Source organism: Lynx canadensis, chromosome B3 (genome assembly GCF_007474595.2).
Source record: "Lynx canadensis isolate LIC74 chromosome B3, mLynCan4.pri.v2, whole genome shotgun sequence".
Taxonomy (NCBI): domain Eukaryota; kingdom Metazoa; phylum Chordata; class Mammalia; order Carnivora; family Felidae; genus Lynx; species Lynx canadensis.
Window position 1 is genome coordinate 145,759,164 of NC_044308.2, and position 20,515 is coordinate 145,779,678.

The 20,515-nt window shown below is 64.7% G+C and overlaps 1 protein-coding gene across 7 annotated transcripts in view; it reads left to right on the forward strand.

The window, feature by feature from the left end:
• Positions 1 to 20,515, forward strand: part of MTA1 (metastasis associated 1) — a 34,756-nt gene that overhangs the window by 5,672 nt on the left and 8,569 nt on the right. For 4 of the 7 annotated variants that reach the window (XM_030320151.1, XM_030320152.1, XM_030320153.1 and 1 more), the window contains exons 2-8: positions 7,494 to 7,561; positions 11,627 to 11,720; positions 15,359 to 15,409; positions 15,511 to 15,637; positions 15,705 to 15,768; positions 17,079 to 17,196; positions 19,776 to 19,878. In XM_030320151.1, coding sequence (XP_030176011.1) covers positions 7,494 to 7,561; positions 11,627 to 11,720; positions 15,359 to 15,409; positions 15,511 to 15,637; positions 15,705 to 15,768; positions 17,079 to 17,196; positions 19,776 to 19,878 — 625 coding nt within the window. The remainder of the gene's footprint in view (positions 1 to 7,493; positions 7,562 to 11,626; positions 11,721 to 15,358; positions 15,410 to 15,510; positions 15,638 to 15,704; positions 15,769 to 17,078; positions 17,197 to 19,775; positions 19,879 to 20,515) is intronic. The other 3 variants (XM_030320154.1, XM_030320155.1, XM_030320157.1) reach the window with 1 other exon arrangement.

Genomic DNA, 20,515 nt, shown 5'->3' on the forward strand with positions numbered 1-20,515 from the left:
GCAGGGAGGCTGCGCGGTCCCTCGCGGGGAACACGCCTGCGTCAGGAAAGCTCCTTCGGTGCTGGTTACAGAGCCGCTGGCCCTGAGCTCAGTGAGTGAATCAGCAGCGGACACTGAACGGAAGCAGACACAGAACCAGGCCCTGTGCTGATCAGGCTGGCGGCCCCTGACCCTGTGTCCCTTCGAAGCCGCTGGGCATTAGCAGACACCGTAGAGCGCAGTCACGGAGGGGCGTGCCCTGTGCATGGGATCCTAACGCTTAGAGTCAGGTTGGTAGGGGCGCCTGGTGGCTCATGGCTCTTGATTGCAGCTCAGGTCATGACCTCACGGTTCGTGGGGTCAAGCCCTGCATCAGGCTCTGTGCTGACAGCTCGGAGCCTGCTTGGGATTCTTTCCCTCCTCTCTTTCTGCTCCTCCCCTGCTCACTCTCTCTAAAGTCGGGCTTGTTGAGGCCGGGCTTGTACGGAGTAAGTGCTTTCTCGGGGACGGTCTTTGACTCTGACAGATGGCAGGTGTGTGCCCACCTCAGCCCTTGAGAACATTTCCACGGCCGCACGAACTTCCTCCTCGTCTGTTTTCCGAGCCCTTGCTCCCCCCAGCTCGCGACAGCCGCGGACCTGCGTCCATCCCTGCTAGTCTGCGTTGTGCGGCACGTCCCGGAAGCGGAGCCACACCGTACGCGGCGTTTTGAGCCTGGCTCCCCTCCCTGAGTGTAACGTGTCCGGCGTTCCTGCCCGTGTCAGCAGCCGGTGGACAGTTGGGCCTGTCTTCGTCCGCTCCGGCTGTGACGCGGGTGGGGCCGCCTGTAACGGACACATTTATTTTTCACGGCCCGGAGACTGGGCGTCCAAGGGCAAGGCTCCAGCAGGTCTGGTGTCTGGTGAGGTCGCTTTCCTGGCTGAGGGGACCCGCTCGTGACCTAGGCACCCCCGAAGGCCCACCTCTCGGCACCATCTCCCGGGGGGGGGGGGGTGAGGGTTTCCGCGTGAATTTTGGAGGCACGCAGACCCTGGCGGGGCCGTCCTCAGTTTTGGGCGATGATGAGTGTGGACTCCCGTGCTGAGTTCTGCGCGTGTCCTGACTTCCGGATGAAAGCGCCCAGGAGCGGGGCTGTGTGGACCGGGAGCGCGGATTTCACTTGGTGACACGCAGATGCTGCGTGGCGGGATGGCCGGGCCGTCTCGCGTCCCGCCGGCGGCGCTGCACCTCGGCTCCCCCAGGGCGCGCCGGGCCTGGGCTGGCGGCCTCCCCGCGCGGAGCGGCCCTGAGCTTCTGCTCTCCGGGCGGGTGTGTGCGCGGGCCTTGGCCCCGGTTTAAAAATCGGGGTGCTTGTTTTTCTTCCTGTTGAATTGTGGGAGCTGCTTTCACGCTCTGGTTTTCAGGGGCGTGTCTTACAGGTTTTCTCTTTTATAATGTGTGTATTTGGCGCCTCCGCAAAACCTGCCCGGCCCAGGCTCACAAATATTCTCGCCCTGTTTTCTCATAGAAGTTTCATAGTTTTGGGTTTTACTTTCGAGTTTGTGATCCATTTTAGGTTAAGTTTTGTGTGAGGTCAGGGTTGGGACTCTCACTTTTTTTTTGGCACGTTCATGAGCGTCCATTATCGTTTGTTGACATTGTGAGTGTCGGAGCCTGGGCGGCTCAGTCGGTTGAGCATCCGACTTCGGCTCAGGTCATGATCTCACGGTTCGTGGGTTCGAGCCCCACACGGGGCTCTGTGCTGTGGGATTCTCTCTCTCTGCTCTCTTGCACTCATTCTCTTAAAAATAAACATTAAGGGGCGCCTGGGTGGCGCAGTCGGTTAAGCGTCCGACTTCAGCCAGGTCACGATCTTGCGGTCCGTGAGTTCGAGCCCCGCGTCAGGCTCTGGGCTGATGGCTCACAGCCTGGAGCCTGTTTCCGATTCTGTGTCTCTCTCTCTCTCTGCCCCTCCCCCATTCATGCTCTGTCTCTCTCTGTCCCAGAAAATAAATAAACGTTGAAAAAAAAAAAAAACATTAAAAAAATGATCTTCCTTTCTCACTGGACGTGCTGGCTCTGTTGTCACATCGGTTTGCCACGTGTCCACGGTTCCTGCCACTGGTCCACGTGGGCAGCCTCGGGGCCAGGACTGTGGGCTCCCGGGCTCGTCCCTCTCCCCGGCTGCCGAGCCTGTCGGGATAGGTCGGCTCTCCCGTAGATTTTCCCCACAGAAAAGCAGCAGCGGAGTGCGGGTCGGGTGGTGTCGAGCTGTTGTAGGTGGGTTCCGAGAGGGTCCACACTGCGGTGTCGCTCAGACGCTGCCTGGCTGGCTCATTTGCGGGTAGCCTCTGGCTGCTTTGGGGCCACGCCGGCGGGCTGAGTGGCAGGGGCTGGGGTCACCCGCGGCCTGGGGTCGGGGTGAGTCACGCGGGTCTCCGTGCCACACCGTCCCCTCGCGGGAACCGGGGGTCAGGGGGCAGGCAGCACCTGTGCATTGCGTCCCCACGGCTCAGCGCGGACAGTTGTCAGCAGAAGCGCAGGGTCTCCAGAGGAGCGGCTCCTCGCAGCCAGCTCCCCACGGGACCAGCGGGGCTGCATGACCTCGGGACCCCGGTGCCTCCTCCCACCTGGTCCGCGCATGCCCCCCCCCCCCCCCCCACAGTGCGTTTCTCTCGGGAACCCTGTCTGGGACCCATGTCTCGCATGTGACGTGACTATGCGGACGAGGCTCCAAGCCCCACTTGGTGACAAGTGTGAGTCCCTCCTGCCTCATCGAACCCATGCATCAGCGTGACCTTCCTCTGACCTCACGGACTTACACACCATCACTTCTGTGAATTGTTATTTTTTTAAATTTTTATTTATTTTGAGAGTGTGCGAGAGCAGGGGTGGTGGGGGCAGAGAGAGACAGTTCTGAAACAGTTTTCTCTCTATGAGCCCGACCGACGCGGGACTTGACCTCGGACCCCAAGATCATGACCTGAGCCGACAGCCGGTCGGACACCTCTGGGCAGCCCGGTTCACAGAATTCTTGTCCGTCCGAAGTATAAGCTGGTGTCTTCCTTGCCCCGCCAGTCAGCTCCATGGCGCAGCCACAGTTAAATTTTTTTTTAACGTTTATTCTCTTATTTTGAGTTAGAGATAGAGGAAGACAGAATCCCAAGCAGGCTTCGTGCTGTCAGCACAGAGCCTGATGCGGGGCTTGAACCTGCGAACTGTTGAGATCATGACCTGAGCCCAAACCAAGAAACAGATGCTTAACCAACTGAGTCACCCAGGCGCCCCCTGGTTGTTAAATTTTAATTTCTTTAAAAACAATATTTTTTTTTAACATTTATTTTTGAGAGAGACAGAGTGTGAGAGGGGGAGGGGCAGCTAGAGAGGGAGACACAGAATCCAAAGCAGGCTCCGGGCTCTGAGCCGTCAGCACAGAGCCCGATGTGGGGCTCGAACCCACGAACCGTGAGATCATGACCTGAGCTGAAGTCACATGCTTAACTGACTGAGCCACCCAGGTGCTCCTTATTGTGACTTCTTAAATTCAGGGCCGAAACTGAAGTTTGGGGGGATGCGAAGGACTGCTCTGAACCACCGTTGTCACCGTGTGCCTTTGGAAACTAGTTCTTGCCGCATACGTGGTCGGGGTCTTTTGTGAGGTCATCTGAAAATTATGTAAAATTGCACGTGTGCGAACTTCTGCTGGTAAAGCCATTTTGGTGACAACTCACGTCTGAAGCTCCGGCCTCTCTCGGTAGTTTCCTCAGCGTCCTGGTTACGACGAGAGGCAGATCGCCGCCCCAGTCCCATGTACAGGGACCTCATCTAGGGCTCCGACAGTGCTTCCGGACCCCATTCACGCCCCGAGGGACTTTCTGTGTTTCCAAGACCTGACTGCCAGCAGCTCCCACGTCCCCTGCCGTGGAGGGTCTCCTGCTGCGCCACTGTGGGCCCGAGGGCTCCTTGAGGCCTTCATACCCCTCCTTGCGGTTGGTCACAACAGAAGCATCCGCACCAAAGTCAGCGGAAGTAGCGAGCACATCAGGCTTTCAGCCGGCCTCTCCCAGTGATCCACGGACAGTGCTTGGTTCTCTGGCCACCACCCGTGACCATGTGCCTGAAGCGTGCTCGCCCGACCTCGTGTGCGTGTGGCCGCGCATCCCCAGAGAGCCGTGGCTCACCAGGCGTGGGACTCCCAAGGGCTTGGGGTTACCCCCCAGGAGCAGGTTAGGGGCCATACTCTCCTTTGGGACATGCGGACATGCAGGGTGTGGACGGTCCAGGCCTTCCTGTCTGCTGAAAGGAGAACGTCAAGGAGAAAAACCTGATGGAGCTTGGCGTGGGCTTTCCAAGCGGTGAATGTGCCCAGGAGAGCGTATGCTTGCCCGTAGATACCGGGCTTGGCCACACCCGCCGCGCCACACGTCAGCGCTTGACGGGCTGGTGCTCGACGCTGACTCTGGACCGCGGGGAAGCAAAAGGTCCTCCCCCAAAACAGTTCAGTTCTTCTCATTAGTAGGCTTGTGTTGTTCCGAAAGATTGTGTTTGAGGGGTGCCTGGGCGGCTCAGGACCTGAGGGTCCGACTTCGGCTCGGGTCATGATCCCATGGTTTATAGGTTCGAGCCCCGCGTCGGGCTCTGCGCTGACGGCTCGGAGCCCGGAGCCTGCTTCGGGTTCTGTCTCTCTCTGTCAAAAGCAAATAAAATAAACATTAAAAAGTTTCTAAAAAAAATCATAAAAGGCTGTGTCTGATTATTACCGTTTCATTTTAATTTCATCGATAAAGGTGTGTGGGAGTGTTGCGTTCGTACCTACAAAATACTCCTGGTGCAGCGTCCTGCCCTGCAGGCCTCAGGTCTTTGCCACCTGGCCCTTGACCGCGTCTGCGTCCTAACCCGTGACCCCTTTTTTCACTCATTTTCCTCCCCAGTGTTTTGTAGTTGCCAGATCCGTGCGCAGGGCTTCGATGTTTGAAGATCCGTAGGTCTTTTCTCAAATGGATACTTAGGTATTTAATGCTCCTCGGGCCTATCGTAAATAGTAGCGTCCACATGCTGTTTTCTGTTCTGGGAGCTGGCTAAACCCTCATTCGTTTCAGTGGCTTTTGTGTGGACTCTGGGAATTTCCGTGTGGACGGCACGTCTTCTGCAGACGGAGGGCCCTTCCCAGGGTCTGTACTTCTCTTCCTCGCGGACTTTGGCGACGGAGTGTGCACAGCAGGGAGAGCCGATGTGCTCACGTCACTCCTGATTTTGGGGGGAAGGCGTGGTTCTTCATCGTCGGGTGTGACGTCAGCTCTAGATTTTCCACGTGCGCCTTTTATCGGGTTGACGCTTCCCCTGATGTCCAGTTTCCTGAGAGAGTTTTCGTCGGGAGCACGTGTCTGTCCTGCATCCACTGAGACGGCCGCACAGCCTTCCTTCCCTGCCCGGCTGCCGCGGGCTTCGGTGTTTTCAGGGGGATCCCGGTGGCTGCGACGCATCGTCCCCTCCGTGTACGCCTGGCCTGGGCGTGCTGCCGCTCCCTTGAGCCGCTTTGTTGTCCCGCGCTCCGTGGCCGCGGTGCTGGCGTCGTGGCCGCGAGGGCCGGTGGGGACCGTTCCCTCCGCGTCTGCTCTCTGGACGAGCTGGCGTCAGATCCCGCTCCTGCGTCTGGTGGGTTCCCCAGTGACGCCGCCTGGGCCTGGAGGGCCGTCTGTCTGTCTGTCGTCTCTTTTTACTCTCTTGGTTGACTTTGGAAGGTGTTTTATCTATGAGCCCGGTTCCTTTAGCAGACGTCAGGGTACCGGCTTCTCTGCGGAGAGCTCGGGGCTTCGTGTCTGTGAAGCGTTGCTCAGTCTTCCCCGGGCTCCGTTCCTGGCGCGAAGCCGTGCCCAGTGCCCGTCGCACCCCGTCCCTCGCCTCCACCCCCGCCCCGGCGTCCCTAGCTCAGGTCTCTGGCTCCTTGGTCAGCCCACCCTGGGTGTGCCCGCTTAATGGTGTTGCAGTGAAGCCGCGTCCTTCCTTTGCTTCCTCTCGCGCTTGTTTTCACTTGTCCTGCGTTTGGCTCGTTATCTGCGGTCTTGCGTCGCTCGGTTTCCCGTCACCCGCAGCGTAGCTGACGCGCAGCCACGCGCGCTCCTCGAGTGCGCGGTTCTGTGAATTCCGGGGAGCGTGTGGGGCTCTGTGGCCCCTGCTCCCCGGGCCCCCTGCCCGCCACCCTGGGAGGCGCCCTCGGAGGGGTCGGCCGCTGGAATCGTGAGCGGCCGGGTTGTCTCCGGGTTGGAATGCACGTGAATGACATTTTTGGTTTAATTCGTTCTTTAGTTTCTTAGAACAGAAGCTTAGAAGATCAATGTGAGACCGTCGTGTAAACAGTGCGTTTCCGAGGTGTAACTTGCACCTGGTAGAATCCACCCGTTCCGAGCGTGCAGTTCCCTGAAGTTTCCTCTTTCGCCAGCTGAGCAGCGGCGCCACGCTCCGCATTCAGAGAATTTCCGTCTCCCTCAAAGCGGACCTCGTGCCCGTCCACGGCCCCTCCTTGACCCCTGTTTTCCCCTAACCCATGAGCGTGCCCCTCTGGGTTGTTGGTGTCTTTGCCTTTTGGTCCCGTGGGGCTCTGGTGGGGGCACGGCCGCGTCTGATGCAGCCGTGTCCTCCGGCTGTGCCGGTGAGCCCCGCAGGCGACACGTGCTTGTTCGGGCCCCTCCTCGGGGTCCCGGGCCAGGTCCTTCCGCAGAATCTGTGCTCAGTGTGGGCATTGGGCCGTGTCCGGGCCTTAACCAGATTCCGGCTCAGGCGAGCCTCCCGACCAGCCGTCCCCCGCAGGCCTGCCCTGTGGGCACCGAGGGGCAGGCGGAGCCGTCCCCGGTGCCGAACCTCCCCCAGCTTGCCTAGGCGTCAGCCAGGGGGCCCCGCTGGCAACTCGGTGGTCTCACGGCCATCCTGGGCTTTCCGTGTGAGCCTCCCAGGGCAGGTCTCCCCGAGATGGAGCCTGAGGGAAGCCCATGCTGACCTGGCATTTTGGGGGGCCCGCCGGGTGGTGGTAGCTCGTCTGGGCCTATGTTCCTGTGGCACCTGACACCATCCCCACCCCAGGCCCTGGCCTCCGCTCACTGCCAGGGGCTCATCGGGGCAAGGGGAGGAGATGCAGGGGCCTGGTGGCCCCCCGCCCAGCATGCTGCCATGGTCTCTGGGGCTCGTGGTGGCCGTGCTTGGCTGTCCTGCTCGCCCAGCCTGTGTGACTCAGGGCCCGCCTTTCAGGCAGCAGTGGCCCCTGGGAAGCTGTCCCTAGGGCAGAGCTGCAGTGTGGTACCCCTAGCCCCTCCTAGGAGGATAGAGCTCCCAGTGGGCGGCTGGTGTAGGGCCCCAGGGATGGGGGTTGGGGGTGGGCTCCTGTCTGGGGCGGCCCCCTCCCACCTCGTCTTGAGCTCGTGCCCAGCACCCGCTGACATGTCTCTGGTTACTTCCTCTCCCCGCTGGGATGGTGTGGACCCCATATTCTCTGCTCCCCAGGGCTCAGTGCTGTGGGTGACACTCTCTCTTCCTGTTTGCAGACTACGTCTATTTCGAGAACTCTTCCAGCAACCCGTACCTGATCCGCAGAATCGAGGAACTCAACAAGGTAGTGTGAGCACGCGTGTGTGTGCGTGCATGCTGGGGGTCCTGCTGGCGGGGGGCTCTGGGGCTGGCCACAGACCCTCTGGTAGCTTTGTACCAAGGCTCACTTGCCTGGAACCGGTTCCTGTCCTTGGAGAGTCGGGCGGTGGCGCCCCCGTGGCCTTGTGACGGGTGTGCCTAGCAGGGGCTCAAACGGGACAGGAGCGTCCCAGCGGTGTCTGGGCTGGAGGTTCCGGAGGCCCCGCTGTAGAAGGAAGGAAGCTGCCTGGGCAGCCACGGTCCCCTGTGGGCCCTGCCCATACGTTGCCTCCTTCCTGCTCACGTGCACTGTCCTCCCCTCGATCCACGTCCCTGGAGCCTCTGGTAGGCCCTCCCAGGATGGGCGGGCGTGGGCTGAGGCCATGACTGGGGCCGGGCGCTGGGCCCACGCCTCCCGCGTGTCCACTGTGGTCACGGCGCAGGGGCATCGGGTCAGGGCACTCCCTGGCCCCGTGGGCCCTTCCCTCCCTGGTTCCTGGGGGGCAGGGCTGCGGCGGTCGCTTACTGGCCATGGAAGACCTTGCTGTGCTCTTCGAGGCCCTCCTGAAGCTGCTTTCCTCAGGCTTGGTGGCAGTGTGGCCTGGGATGCTTGGCAGGAGGCGGGGAGGGGCGAGGAGGCCAGACTTAGGGGCACCTGTGCCCCCAAGAGACTCCAGCAGTGGCAGCACCGCGGGAGCGGGGGGGAGCCTGTGCCCCGAGGCCAGGTCCGCAGGTCTCAGGTCGGGGCGGGCGACCAGGACGCGTGGAGGCCACTGTGCTGCCGGGCCCTGTGCCCCGCGGGCGCCTCGCTGGCAGGAACCTGCTCACAGCGGCCCCAGCGGCAGGGGCCCCAGGAGGAGGGGCAGGCGGCATCCTTAGCCGGTCACCCACCCACACGTGTCAGCTTGTGCTGACTTGGGTCACGAGGAAGCAACAGAGAGAGGTTGCTTAGGGGGCAGTCGCGCGAAAGCGCGTGGCTGGGGGAGGCGGGGGTCCTCCCCGCCCCCCACCCCCTGTCCCCAGGCTGCCAGCTGGAGTTGCCACTGACAGGGGGTTTTGTAGCCCGGGGCAGGTGACTGTAGATGGCTGTAGGTGGCCTCGCTGAGCGGGCTGGCGCAGTCCCCGCCCCTCGCTTGGGCTGCGACATGGAGAGCCCGTTGTGTGACCGGGAGGCACCGACAAGAGCAGGGGCGGTTGCCGATGTTTGTCAGCTCTGAGCCTGGTCGGACCCCTGGGTTTGTGTGCCTGTGGACCCCCTTACAGGTCAGGTCCGGGTGGGGGCAGAGAGACCTTCCTGGGGTCACATGTGAAAAGATAGGGGCCCCGATGGGGTGGGAGAACAGGTCAGGTCAAGGTGGGGGGGGGTGGCGAAGAGACTTGCCTGGGATCACATGTAAAAGGACGGGGTGGCCTGCAGGCTCGGACGCTGGTGGGCACATCTTCAGCCCCTATCAGCCTCCCCCTGCCGCCCCACGGAACGTGGGACTCAGGCCTGACCGAAGTGGATTCTGGAGCCACTCAGAGTGGGGCCAGGCGAGTGGGTCCCAGCAGGGGCTGCAAGGGGGTCAGTTTGCAGGCCCTCCCTGGTGGTCCCACCCTGGCCACTGCCCCCCCCACCCCGAGCCCGGGACCCCAGAGCAGTGTCCCCCGTGCGTCCCTGGTGTGTTCCCCACATTGTCCGTTGGGCGTGGTCACGGGGGAACGGCCCAGGGGAGTCAGGTGTTCAAGGAAGGCCTTGAATTTTAGTAAAAGCCTTGTCTGTACTGGGGTGGGGGGTGGGGGTAACATCCCTGTCCACAGAAAGGTGGAAGGTAAAACCTGGAGCTGTTGGCAATAAAGCCAGAGCCCAGGGTTAGATGATGAGTTGAGGGTGAGCCCGGGCCCTGCCTGAGAGGTGGGACAGCGGGTTGGGGCCCGGGCAGCACTGGCACCTGCAGACAAGAGTGGGTAAATCAGCCGGAGGGGGGGGAGGGCAGGGGCAGCGCACGGCCCCCCCCACTTCTCTGTAAGTTGGAGACGATTCTAAAATGAGTTTTCTTTTAAAACCTGTCAAAAAAGCCACAGCAGTGGTCATACTGGTTCAGGGGTCTGCTCTTTGGGGACCTCTTCTTGGATATTACACCTCCTCCTATGAAGCCTAGCCTGTGTTGTGCGGTGGCGGGTGACAAAGGTCCCCACCCCTCCCAGGACTCTGGGCTTTTGTAAACCTTCAAAGTGACTGTCACATTTTCTTCTCAGAACCGTGCCTGAGTCTCTCTTGCGCTGGCTTTGTCTCCACGGGAAGTTAGGTCCCGAAGGGGCTGGAGGGGCTGAAGGAAACCGTGGGCTTGAAAGAAAAGGGGCGGGGCCTGGCGTCTGGGGTGTGGGAACCGGGGAGGGGTGGGGGGGGGGGTCCTGGGGTCCTGGCGGGGAGGCCGTCCTGGAATTAGAAGCCAAATTTTGGAAGATTGGCGTCTGGCTTTGTGGGGGTGTGTGGAAATGTCGGGCCAGCACAGCACAGAAGGTGGACGAAGAGGGGTCACAGACCCCAAGGGGGAGGGCCTGGGACCCACGCGGAGAGCCCCTGCCCTCCAGCTGCCAGCCATCCTCCTGGGCGTGTGGGGGAGAGGTGTGCACGTGCTGGGTCCCAGGGTCGGGCCTGGGCCGGGCCACCAGGGCCACCATGAGTGGGGGCCGAGGGCTGCGCCCCACAGACCCTGCCAGGCGAGCTCTGTGGTGGACCTGGGCCCTGAAGACAGCGGGCCGCCCTCCGGCCCCACGGATGAGGGGGCGCCGCTCCCGAGCTCACAGGTCCGGTGGCTGTCGTGTCAGACTTCGCCCTTGACGCTGCCGCGGCCCTGACGACGGTCCTGGGGGGCGGTCCCCGTGAGGCGTCTCCTCACCTGGAGCCCAGCAGGCCATCCTGGGAACCATTTCTAGGAGACACTGTTCCACGTGGGCCCCGTGGCCGAGGCGGCTCTGAGCGTCTCCCAGCACTGAAGCCGTTTACGAGGGCGTGACAGCCGTGGGGCACGCGGCGCGCTCTGGACACCAGGGCGTCCGCGGGCTCCAGGGAGCGTTCGCCGCAGCTACCCTGCTTTTCTGGAAGGTGGTCGGTTCTCCTAGGCAGAGGGTGGTCTCCTAGCCTCGGGGAGTGCCCGGGGCTCAGTGTGTGACACATCACCGGACTTCCTAAGAGGCTGTTGGCTCCGTGGAATGAGCCGGACGGTCCACACTCGGCCTAGAGACGACTTCGTTTCAGGATGTAAACGCTAGAACGCTGCACCCTGGGAAGGTTGGAGTGGTGGTCATGAGCCTGGTGTCACTGAAGGTTCTGGAAGCTCCCGTTAGTTGAGGAAGGGTCTGTTCCTAACCCTAACCCAGCAGACTCCCTCAGCGTCTTGCTCTCTTCCCGTGTTGGCCAAAGTCTTTGATAGCCCTTGAAGGCGTCTCTGAGCCCTGGGATGGCAGCATCGTCCCCAGGGAACGCATCAGCTGCTCCCAGCCCCTTGGGGGCTGCTCCCTGGGACCGGGGTCAGTGGTCAGCTGGCCTTGGTCACACCCAGAGGGGTGCTGGAAAGGCAGGGTGTTCCAGGAGCCGAGGCACAGCCGCCTTTGGGCGAATGTCCACCAGTTGCTGGCCCTGAGCAAGCAAGGCCTGGGGGAGGGACACGGAGACCAGCAGAAGTGAGCCCCGGCTGGTGGGCTGGGGTCCGCCTGTGTCCTGGAGACAGCACAGTGGGGAGAGAGGGAAGACAGACCTGGAGGGGAGGGGCACAGGGAGGGGATTGGCAGGGGAGACAGATCTGGAAGGGAGGGGCACAGAGAGGGGGATGGGGGGGAAACAGACCTGGAGGGGAGGGACGCAGGCTGGGCTTAGGTCTGTGCAACCCGTCCCCGGCCGGCTGGAGGTGTCACTGCCCCGTATCTTCCCGGGCACGGCCCCCCCTGTGATGGGCCTGTTCCTGGTCACACTCAGGGTCCCATGTGAGGGTCGGCCCTGCTGGGGGCTGTCAGTTGGTGGGGGGTGGGGGGTGGGGGGTAGTCCTCAGACCCTGCCTTGCTGTTCCAGACCGCCAACGGGAACGTGGAGGCCAAGGTGGTGTGCTTCTACCGGAGGCGGGACATCTCCAGCACCCTCATCGCCCTGGCCGACAAGCACGCCAGTGAGTCTGGGCCTTTCCTGCGGGGCGCGGGGGCCCACCTTCCCCGCCCCCTCCCCCTGGGCCCAGCCCCCACCTTCCCCTCCTGCTTCCCCCTGGGCTGGCCCCCACCTCCCCCGCCCCTCCCTGGGTCGGCTCGTGGGGTCCTGGGCTGGTGAGGCCACCTGTCCTGTAGCTGTAACCTGGGCTCTGGGTGCATGGGGTCTCTGTGCTCGTCCCCCCGGGGTCCCCTTCTCTGAAAGGTGGGCCTGCTGTGTGCTTGCGGCAGGACTTTTCCTGATATGATCGAGCCGTCCTGGGATGTTTCAGGGAGGCCAGGTGGGAGGGGGCTGCAGGGGGCGGGGGCGAGGACTCTGCTGGTCCCGCTACACCTCACTCCTTTCCACTTGGCCAGGAGGTTTACACTGGTGTCTGGAAAGTGCTTTTAGAACCAGAGTCTCTCTGTTTGTAGTTCAAGCCTGAGTCTTGGAGTCACTGACGTTGGGGGGGGCTCCCAGCAGCCTGGCAGGAGCCCTGAGGTCTCCCTCCCCATCGGTGGCCAAGGCTCCTGATTGAAAACAGGCATCCACTGGGGCCCGGCCTGCGTCTGCTCCCACGTACGTGGGGGTGCGGCTGCCCGCGTGCACCTCCAGCCCCGGGTCCCGCACGGCCCCTCCCACCAGGCAGCGAGGGGAGGGGTCCCAGACTCTCCCTCCTGGGATGGGGGGGCACACTAGTGGTTGTGACTGTGACTGACCCTGGCTCCCAGGTGCTTGCCTACAGGGCCGTCCAGCCAGGGGACAGGAACCGTTCTTAGGGAGTTTACCGGGTATCGTTCCTGCATGGGTGAAGGCCTCCCCTGTGCCCCCCCCCCCCCCCCCCCGCCCGATCGACCCTGGTTCCTCTGGGTGGAGGTCCAGACACAGGGGAGTCACGACTTCCTGGTCAGGCTCCAGGTCAGGGCAGCAGTCAGGCCAGGGACCCCCTCTGCCTGTGTCCCCAGCACGGTGCTGTGAGAGGCAGGACGCCCAGGCCAGGTCGGGCTCCTCCGTGGGTCCTGGAGGGGTCAGAGGGTGCTCCAGGACTGGGTCTCCCAAGGCTTCAGGGGTGAGGAGAGAAGCAGTGAGGTCTGGCGTGGGGGGCCGCACCCTCGCCAGGATCAGTGCAGCCCGTTCTGTGCCGGCCTCGCCTCGCCTGGCCTCCCAGGAGATGTCCGCCGAGGGGACGTCTGTGGTCATGGGGAGGCCGCGGGTCCAGGCTTCGGTGCGTGTCCTGTAACCGGTGGCCTTCTTGTGACACAGGTGGCTCTGTGTCTAATTGCGGACGATGACGCGCCCCCGGGAAGCACACATTCTCGATCTTCAGCCCCAAAGCCTGCACCCGCCACCCCTGCCCTCCTGGCTGCGGGTGTCGGGCAGAGAGCCGGGGGTCTCGGGCCCACAGTCCGGAGGACGGGTCTGTTCGGTCGCTGGCCCTACAGGCATCAGCAGTGGTGGTCTCTGTTCCATGCCGCAGGGTGGGAGGGACTTTGAGGGGTGGGCTGGCCAGACCCCGGTGTCTGTGGCCCAGGTCGGGTGGAGTCACTGTTGACTTGCGGTGTTGATGCTTGAGGATCTCTTCACCCGTGTCCGCTGCCTCGCCCAGAGCGACCGCAGTCCCCGCCCCCTCAGGACGTGGTGGCCCACCGTGGCGTCAGGGCCGGGCTTTCCTGCTGCCAGGCCCCCCAGAGGTCAGCCGGTGGCCAAGAGGGCTCTAGGAAGGACCTGGGGGGCGCTGTTGCCAGGACGACCACGTTGGAGCTGCTGGGAGGGCAGTGGCCTCCGAGGCTCCCCAGAGCGCTGTCCCGGGGTGCGTGTCATGTGTGACGGGGCCCGGTGAGGCCGGTGGCACGGCCTTGTCAGGGCAGGGCCCTGCTGGTGCTTTCTGGGAAGCCCCGTGCTCTGTGCCGGCCGCTCTGTCTTGCAGTGGCGTTCCCGGGAACCGTGTTGCACGGGGCTGTCTCTGCTCGTGTGTCCCTCCGTGAGCTCGCTGTGGCCAGGGTGAGGCTGATCCACCCTTCTGCCCAGGCCCCAGCCCAGCATCGAGGGGAGGGTGTGAGGATACTCTGGGGTTTCCCGGGGACCCTTCTGGTGAAGGGGAGACACCCAGGGGGCCCGCTGCTCGGTCAGGCAGGCCCCTGGCCCACACGGCCAGTCAGCTGCTGGGGTCTCTTCTGGGTCTGGGGGCCCGAGACAGAAGCCCTGCCCACCACTGCCAGGGCGTCCAGCCCCCAGCATGGGCCAGGTGTCCCAGGCCACGTGGGCGTCCCCGCAGCAGTGAAGCCCTTCCTGAGGTCTGCAGCCCTTGCCCCTTGTGGGGAGCCACAACAACCTCCTCAGCCCGTAGCGGACGTGGCCGCGGCCCCCTGCCCTGAGACTTGCGCGTGCACACACGCTCACACACACGCACACGCCCGCACGCACGGGGCTGTCCTGAGACAGCACCCTGTTGCCCTGGGAGAACGGCAGGCACGGGTGATAGAGTAGGCTGCAGGGGCTCACGGGGTGTGAGTCAGCCCCAGGGGTGCGGTGGGAGTGCAGGGCCTGCCCGTGCCTGGGAGGGCCGGCCCCCGACGCGGCCCGGGACCAGGACGCACTGGATCCCAGAGCAGGGTTTTCTGCACCACAGGCTGCCTTCCCCCACCTTGACCCCCTGGGTTCCTCGAGACCGAGTGCCCCAGTGCCACCCACACCCAGGGGTCCACCAGGCGCGAAGGAAGGCTTGGAGCACAGGGGCTGTGGGAAGCTCGCTCTCTCCCCGTCTCCTCAGGTGCTGACGTGGCCCGAGCCGTGGCCACTCCTGGGGCCCCTCCTTGCCACTGCTGACGGTGGCCGCGACGGGTGGGGGTCTCCCAGCCACGGTGGGGAGGGTCCCAGGATGATGGTCTCTGGCCCCGTTCCTAGCCATTCTGCCCGGGCCCACGGTGCCATCACAGGACTGCCGTGAGCATAAGGTGGGCTGGTTGGCGGGTGTCTGGACAATGGCAATGTCCCCGGCTGGGGGTGCATTGTGCCTGTGGGTCTGCGGGAGTGGGCGGGGCAGGCAGGGGAAGACGAAGCCAGTAGTGGGCACTCGGACTCCGGTGGCCCACACGCCTGGAGCAAACACAGGACCACCTCCCCTGGTGTCCCTAGCCCGGGCTTCTGTCTGAGCCGGGCCGGGGGGTTGGGGGGGGAGGGGGGAGGCTGGGGACTCCCTGCGGTCACCACAGGGGGGCAGCAGAGGGCTGTGGTGGGTGGGGGGGCGGGGGCGGAGGGAGGGCCCAGGATGGAGAATGGGGTTCCCAGATGTTGCCCGAGTGCAGCAGCCCCTGTGGGGTGGCCAACCTCTGCGTGTCCCTGCCCCGGCCCCCTCGTCCCCCCCGCACCGCCCCAGACTTCCACCGTGTCTCCAAGGTCCCCTGACCCCTGGTACCGTGTGCTTCCTGTGGGCACCAATGTGCCAGCTCCGGAGGGGTGGCTGAGGGCGCCTGGGTCAGCACTCTGGGAACAGCAGGTGCACTGCCGACCTGACCTGGGGCTGCCCCGGGCCGTGGGTGGCCGGGTGGGCCAGCAGTGCTCCGTTGCTAACCTGCCGTCTGGGTACCGTCTGTCTGTCTGTCTGTCTGTCTGTCTGCCACGTAGCTCTGTCAGTCTGCTATAGAACCGGACCGGGGGCCGACAGCGGCGAGGAAGGTGAGAGCTGCCTGTGCGGGAGGGTCCTCACGAGCCGGCTGGGCGGGTGCCGGGCTGGGGGCCCTGGGGCGGCGAGCTCACGGGAAACCCTCGCCCCTCAGGGGAGACGGAGGAGGAGGTGGAGAACCCCGAGACGGCGGACCTCCCTGAGAAGCTCAAGCACCAGCTGCGGCACCGCGAGCTGTTCCTCTCGCGGCAGCTGGAGTCGCTGCCGGCCACTCACATCAGGTACCCAGCGGCCCGGCGGGTGCCCGGGGTCCACCCTGCCCCTCTGACGCCTGCCCTTCTCTTGCAGAGGGAAATGCAGCGTCACCCTGCTCAACGAGACGGAGTCGCTCAAGTCCTACCTGGAGCGGGAGGTGAGGCTGGCCGCCCCGCCCCCTGCCAGCCCGCAGCCACCCCGCGGGGGCTCAGCCAGCGGTGTGTGCCCCTGCAGGCCACCCGCTCGCACCGTCCCTGGGCCGAGCCGGAGCCAAGGCGGCCAGGCCACGGAAGGGTTCCTGAGTCTGTAGTATCAGCATCGTCAGTGTCGCCGGCAGTTGGGGCCATGGGACCGCCTCCTGGTCCCACAGACACGCGTGGGGACCTCCTGCGCTCGTGGGATGGTCCCCACTGATGCCACCCCCAAGTTGTGGCAGGTGAAAATGTTCCCAGACAGCGGGTTTGTCCCTGGGGAGCTGCATGGCCTGGGCAGAGCCGGCACTGAGGACGTGGAGAAGGGGTCTGGAGGGGCTGGGACGCTCTGAGAAGGACAGGTTGGGGCAGGTGGCCGTGCAAGGAGATCCTGGGGCAGGTGAGGGGGCTGGCCCGAGGCGACCCGCTCGTTCTCAGCCCTGGTCCCTTCCCGCCATGCCGAGCCCGGCTCGTTGGTGAGCTCAGGTCTGCGGCGGCTGGGGGACTGGGTGCAGACGCGAGGACGGTGGTGCGGCCGCTCTCGGGCTCCTCGCCGGGAGTCAGGGAAGCCACCGGGGGGGACAAGGCCCCAGGTCAGTCCTGCCGAGCGGGCAGGGAGCCACCGGCCAGGGGGACGAGCCCCAGGTCGGTCCTGCTGAGTGAGCCAGGAGCCGGTGGCGGGTGAGAGCCGTCCGGAGGGAGCCGTGGTGTCAGAGTCTCACAGGATGATCTGCTGTGGGCTGTGGCCCGCGTGTGTCCCCGGGGCGGGGGCCTGGCCCTTTGCTGGTGTCCCCTCGCCTGCTCGGGGAGCACGTTGCCCTCAAAAGCGTGAGGACTGGCCGCTGAGCCGTGGCAGAAACGAGCCCTGTCTGCACACGGCCCCTCAGGTGTCAGGGAAGTAGAGCGGGCAGGGTGGCTACAGGGGGCCCACCAGAGTTGGGGGCCTAGGGCAGCAGAGGGTCACCGGAACACCGCAGGGTGAGCCCCGAGGGTGGGCCGGTCAGGCCTCTGAACTCGCTGGAAATGAGCAAAGCGGCTCGGCGCGGTTCCTGAGAAGCACGGCCCTAGGCACGGAGTCCAGAACCTTCTGTGGCCCCGTGGTGCATCCGCGGTGACGGCTGCACGTGAACTGGGCTGGACGCTCCCTGGCCACGGCCCGCCAGCCTGTGCGGCGTGGGGTTTTGTGTGTCCTGCTTCCTCGCGGCCCCGCGGCGGCGGGCTCCGGGTGAGGCCTCGCTGGCGCCCTGCTGACGCGGTCTTGTGTGCTGTTTTTCAGGATTTCTTCTTCTATTCTCTAGTCTACGACCCCCAGCAGAAGACCCTGCTGGCAGATAAGGGAGAGATCCGCGTGGGGAACCGGTACCAGGCGGACATCACTGACCTGCTGAAGGAAGGTAGGGCTCTGGGCCGCCAGCGGGGCGTCCGCGCACCAGCTGCGTTTCCTTTGCGTGGCTCTTGGAGCTTTTTTTCCAAAAAACTTGGTTGGGTGGATTGGCTCACCTTGCCTCTGCCGGTGGGCAGTGCCTTCCGGGACTCCGTGCGCCCCGCAGCGACCAGAGGGGCGGTGCGTCCTGTCTCGGCAGGAGGTCTGGCTAGCGGCTGAGAAGCAGCTGTGGGCGGCTAGGGTGCTGGTGGCCGGGGCTCGCGGGCGTGGAGCCCACGCAGTCCTGCGTACTCTGCGCCCCTTGAGTCTAATGGGCCGCCCGTGGCCGCCATCCACTGGGGAACCACCCCGTCGGCCACCCCGGCCCCACCCCTGCTCGCGGGTGCCCCTATGGGACTGACAGCTAACCCCAGGGCCCGTAGGCCGTGATGATCTCCTTGGGGGTTTTCCTCACTTGAGCTCCTCCTGTGGGGCCAGCCCGGCCTCCGTCCTGTGTCCCCCCCTCCCCCCGCCACTCGAGGCGCGGTCTTGGGTCTCCCGGTCCTCAGTGAGCTCCTCGGGACCGGTGTGTGCTCTGTATGCAGCGAGCTGTGTGTTGGGCCAGCGGGTCTGGGGTCCTCGGGCCCCTTTCTCTCCTCCTTCCCTCTCTGCTGCTCTCTCAGGACCTCTCTCTGCGGACGTAACGGGCTGTTTCTCTGAGGCCGATTTAGTTTTTTAAAAACGTCTGGTCTCGCCTCGCGTGTGTTCTTTTCTTTTATGCGCATACGCGCCCCGCCCCCCACGTACATGCCCACGTGACGTACGACACGCATGCACACGCATGCTCACACGCATGTGCTCACAGACACGTGTGGACGCGTGCACACACATCCGTGCATACACGCTCACACACACACGCTCGCACGCTGGCTTCCCCTTGGCTGGTGGTGCGTCCGGGAGGACCCTGCCGGTCGGAGGTGAGGCGGCGTGTGGCGGGGGACCTACGCCCTGTGTCCCGCTCTCTGGTCCTTTGGCCGCTTCTGGGGGCTGCCCGGAGTCGCACGCTCCCCACCTCCTGCCCACCCGTACTGTCCCGCTGCTTGCCACGTGACGGTGTCCCCGTGGCAGCCCCTGTCTGCTAGCCTGACCGTGGCTGTTGCCGGGTCCCGCCTCCCCGGCCCAGCTGAGGGCGCCGCGTCTGGTGGTAACTGGAGAAGGACCCCGAGCGGGCGGCTCGAATGTCAGCCAGCCTCAGTTTCCTGGGCCGTGACCCGGGTGCCGGGCAGGAGGCGACCTCGGCCCCGGACCCGCAGGCCCGAGAAGGCCGTGAGGGCTGCCCCGGGGGTGCCGGGCCTGGGTCGAGTGGCACGGGGCCCCCGCCCCCCGGCTCCTGGGTGCTGCGGCGAGGCGGGCACAGAGTGAGTGAAGGCACACGCTCTCCCCTAGCACGTTTAAAGTCTAACGCGGGTGCGCAGTGGCACCCAGCAGGTGCCGGTTGCAGGTCGTGGCCCTCAAACCATGGAGGCCAGGAAGCGTGGGACCCCAGATACGGGGGGGGGGGGGGGGCTCAAGGGGAGTCCCCCTAGGAAGGGCACTGCCTACGACGTCAGGAACATCCCACCCGTGCTCCGCCTGTGCCTCACAGCAGCCCGCGGGCCCCAGCCACCTGTTCACCCAGGCTCCCCGGTGGGCTCCCTGGGCACCGACTTCGTGGGATGTGCCCGCGAGGGCTCCTGCGCGTGGTAGGGAGCCCATTGCCGCCACAGTCAAGGGGAGCGAGCGCGTCTCCTGCACGCGTGCAGCCTGAGGGCCTGAGCTGGTTGCGGACGTGGCCTCGGCCAGGGAGCCGGACGGGAATGGCCGTGAGGTGTTCACCCACAAGGGCCGGCCACGTTGGGACGCCAGCTGTTCCCGGGCGTCTCCCGCAGCCTCCGCTCTGTTCTCCGTGAGTGAGCGTACTTCCCGCGAAGCGGCCGTGCCTGCTGGGTTCAGGAGCTCTGCCCTCGCGTCTGCACGGGACGCGGCCCCCCAGAGACGCCCCGACCCTGGAGTCTGCAGTGTTGGGAGCGGCCAGGGGGGCAGGGGGTCACACAGAAGGAGGATAAACTGAAATGCAGCCTTTTGGGTACTGTGAGGGGCCCTTGGGTGGCAGACGCCAGCACTGGACGAGGCCACGTCAGAGTCCCCCGACCTGGCCATTGAGTGGACCGTGTGGCCCCGTGGCGTCTCGGGATCAGGAGCTTGATTAGACCCAAAGCAAGCCTCCTCTGCCTTGTCCCCACACCTGGTTGCTTCGGGCCACAGGCGCTCCCCCGGCCCCCAGGCGCCTCCTCAGCCTCCTCCAGAGCCGGGCTGGGATGCGCGGTGTTTGCAGAGGTGAAAACCCGTTGTGTGCTGAGCAGACCTGGAAGTTTGGGCCGACAGCAGTGTGAGCGTGTGCTGCAGCCTTGCACCCCGGGCTCGATGAGCCCTCCCGAGTCCCAGCAGAGGCAAGGGTGTGTGTGGCCCTGCGGCCGGCAGGCTGATCCCCCAGGACCTTGGCTCCAAAAGGCTGCAAGCCACGGGCTCTTCTTAGGGTCCTGCTGGCAGCCTATCACGCGTTTCTCGTAGGTGAGGAGGATGGCCGAGACCAGTCCCGACTGGAGACCAAGGTGTGGGAGGCCCACAACCCCCTCATAGACAAGCAGATCGACCAGTTCCTGGTGGTGGCCCGGTGAGTGGGCCTCAGGGGCAGTCGGGGTTCTGCCTGGACCCCAGGCACAGGGGCTGAACGGCTCCCCTGCCCCTGCTGGCTGGGCCCTTGGTGGAGGCACCCCCTTCCCCAGTTCCAGACAGGTCCGGGCAGCCTTTCTCGTCCCTGCTGCTCTTAGGGGCTGCCTGGGCTTCTGCGGGGGCCCTGAGGGTCCCGGGGGCAGCTCTGGCTTTGAGGGGCCGGCCCCGTGCACCTGCCTGCTTACCTCGGGGCCTTGCAGGCCAGGCACGGACAGGGCTGGTCCCCAGGACTGAAGGACTGGATGGAGTTGCTAGGCCTGTGTCTGGATGGGCTGTGGGCTGTTGTCCTGGAGACGGGGGGGGGGGAGGTAGCTGAGAAGGGAGGACATGGCCCTTAAGACCCGGGCCTTAGAGCCACAAGGGAGGCAGTGCTCCAAGAAGCAGCCTTTGCTCCAGCAGACCCCCTGGTGGAGCCCTGGGGCTGGGCCAGCGGGAGGGGAGGCCCTGTGAGGACACAGGTAGCCACACGCCCAGAAGGCTCCCACGTGTCTCCTCTGGACCCTGCGCCTTCACTGTGGAGGGAGGGCCCTGCAGTGAGCTGGGGAGGTGGAGCCCCAGGCAGTGGTGGCCAGCGGCAG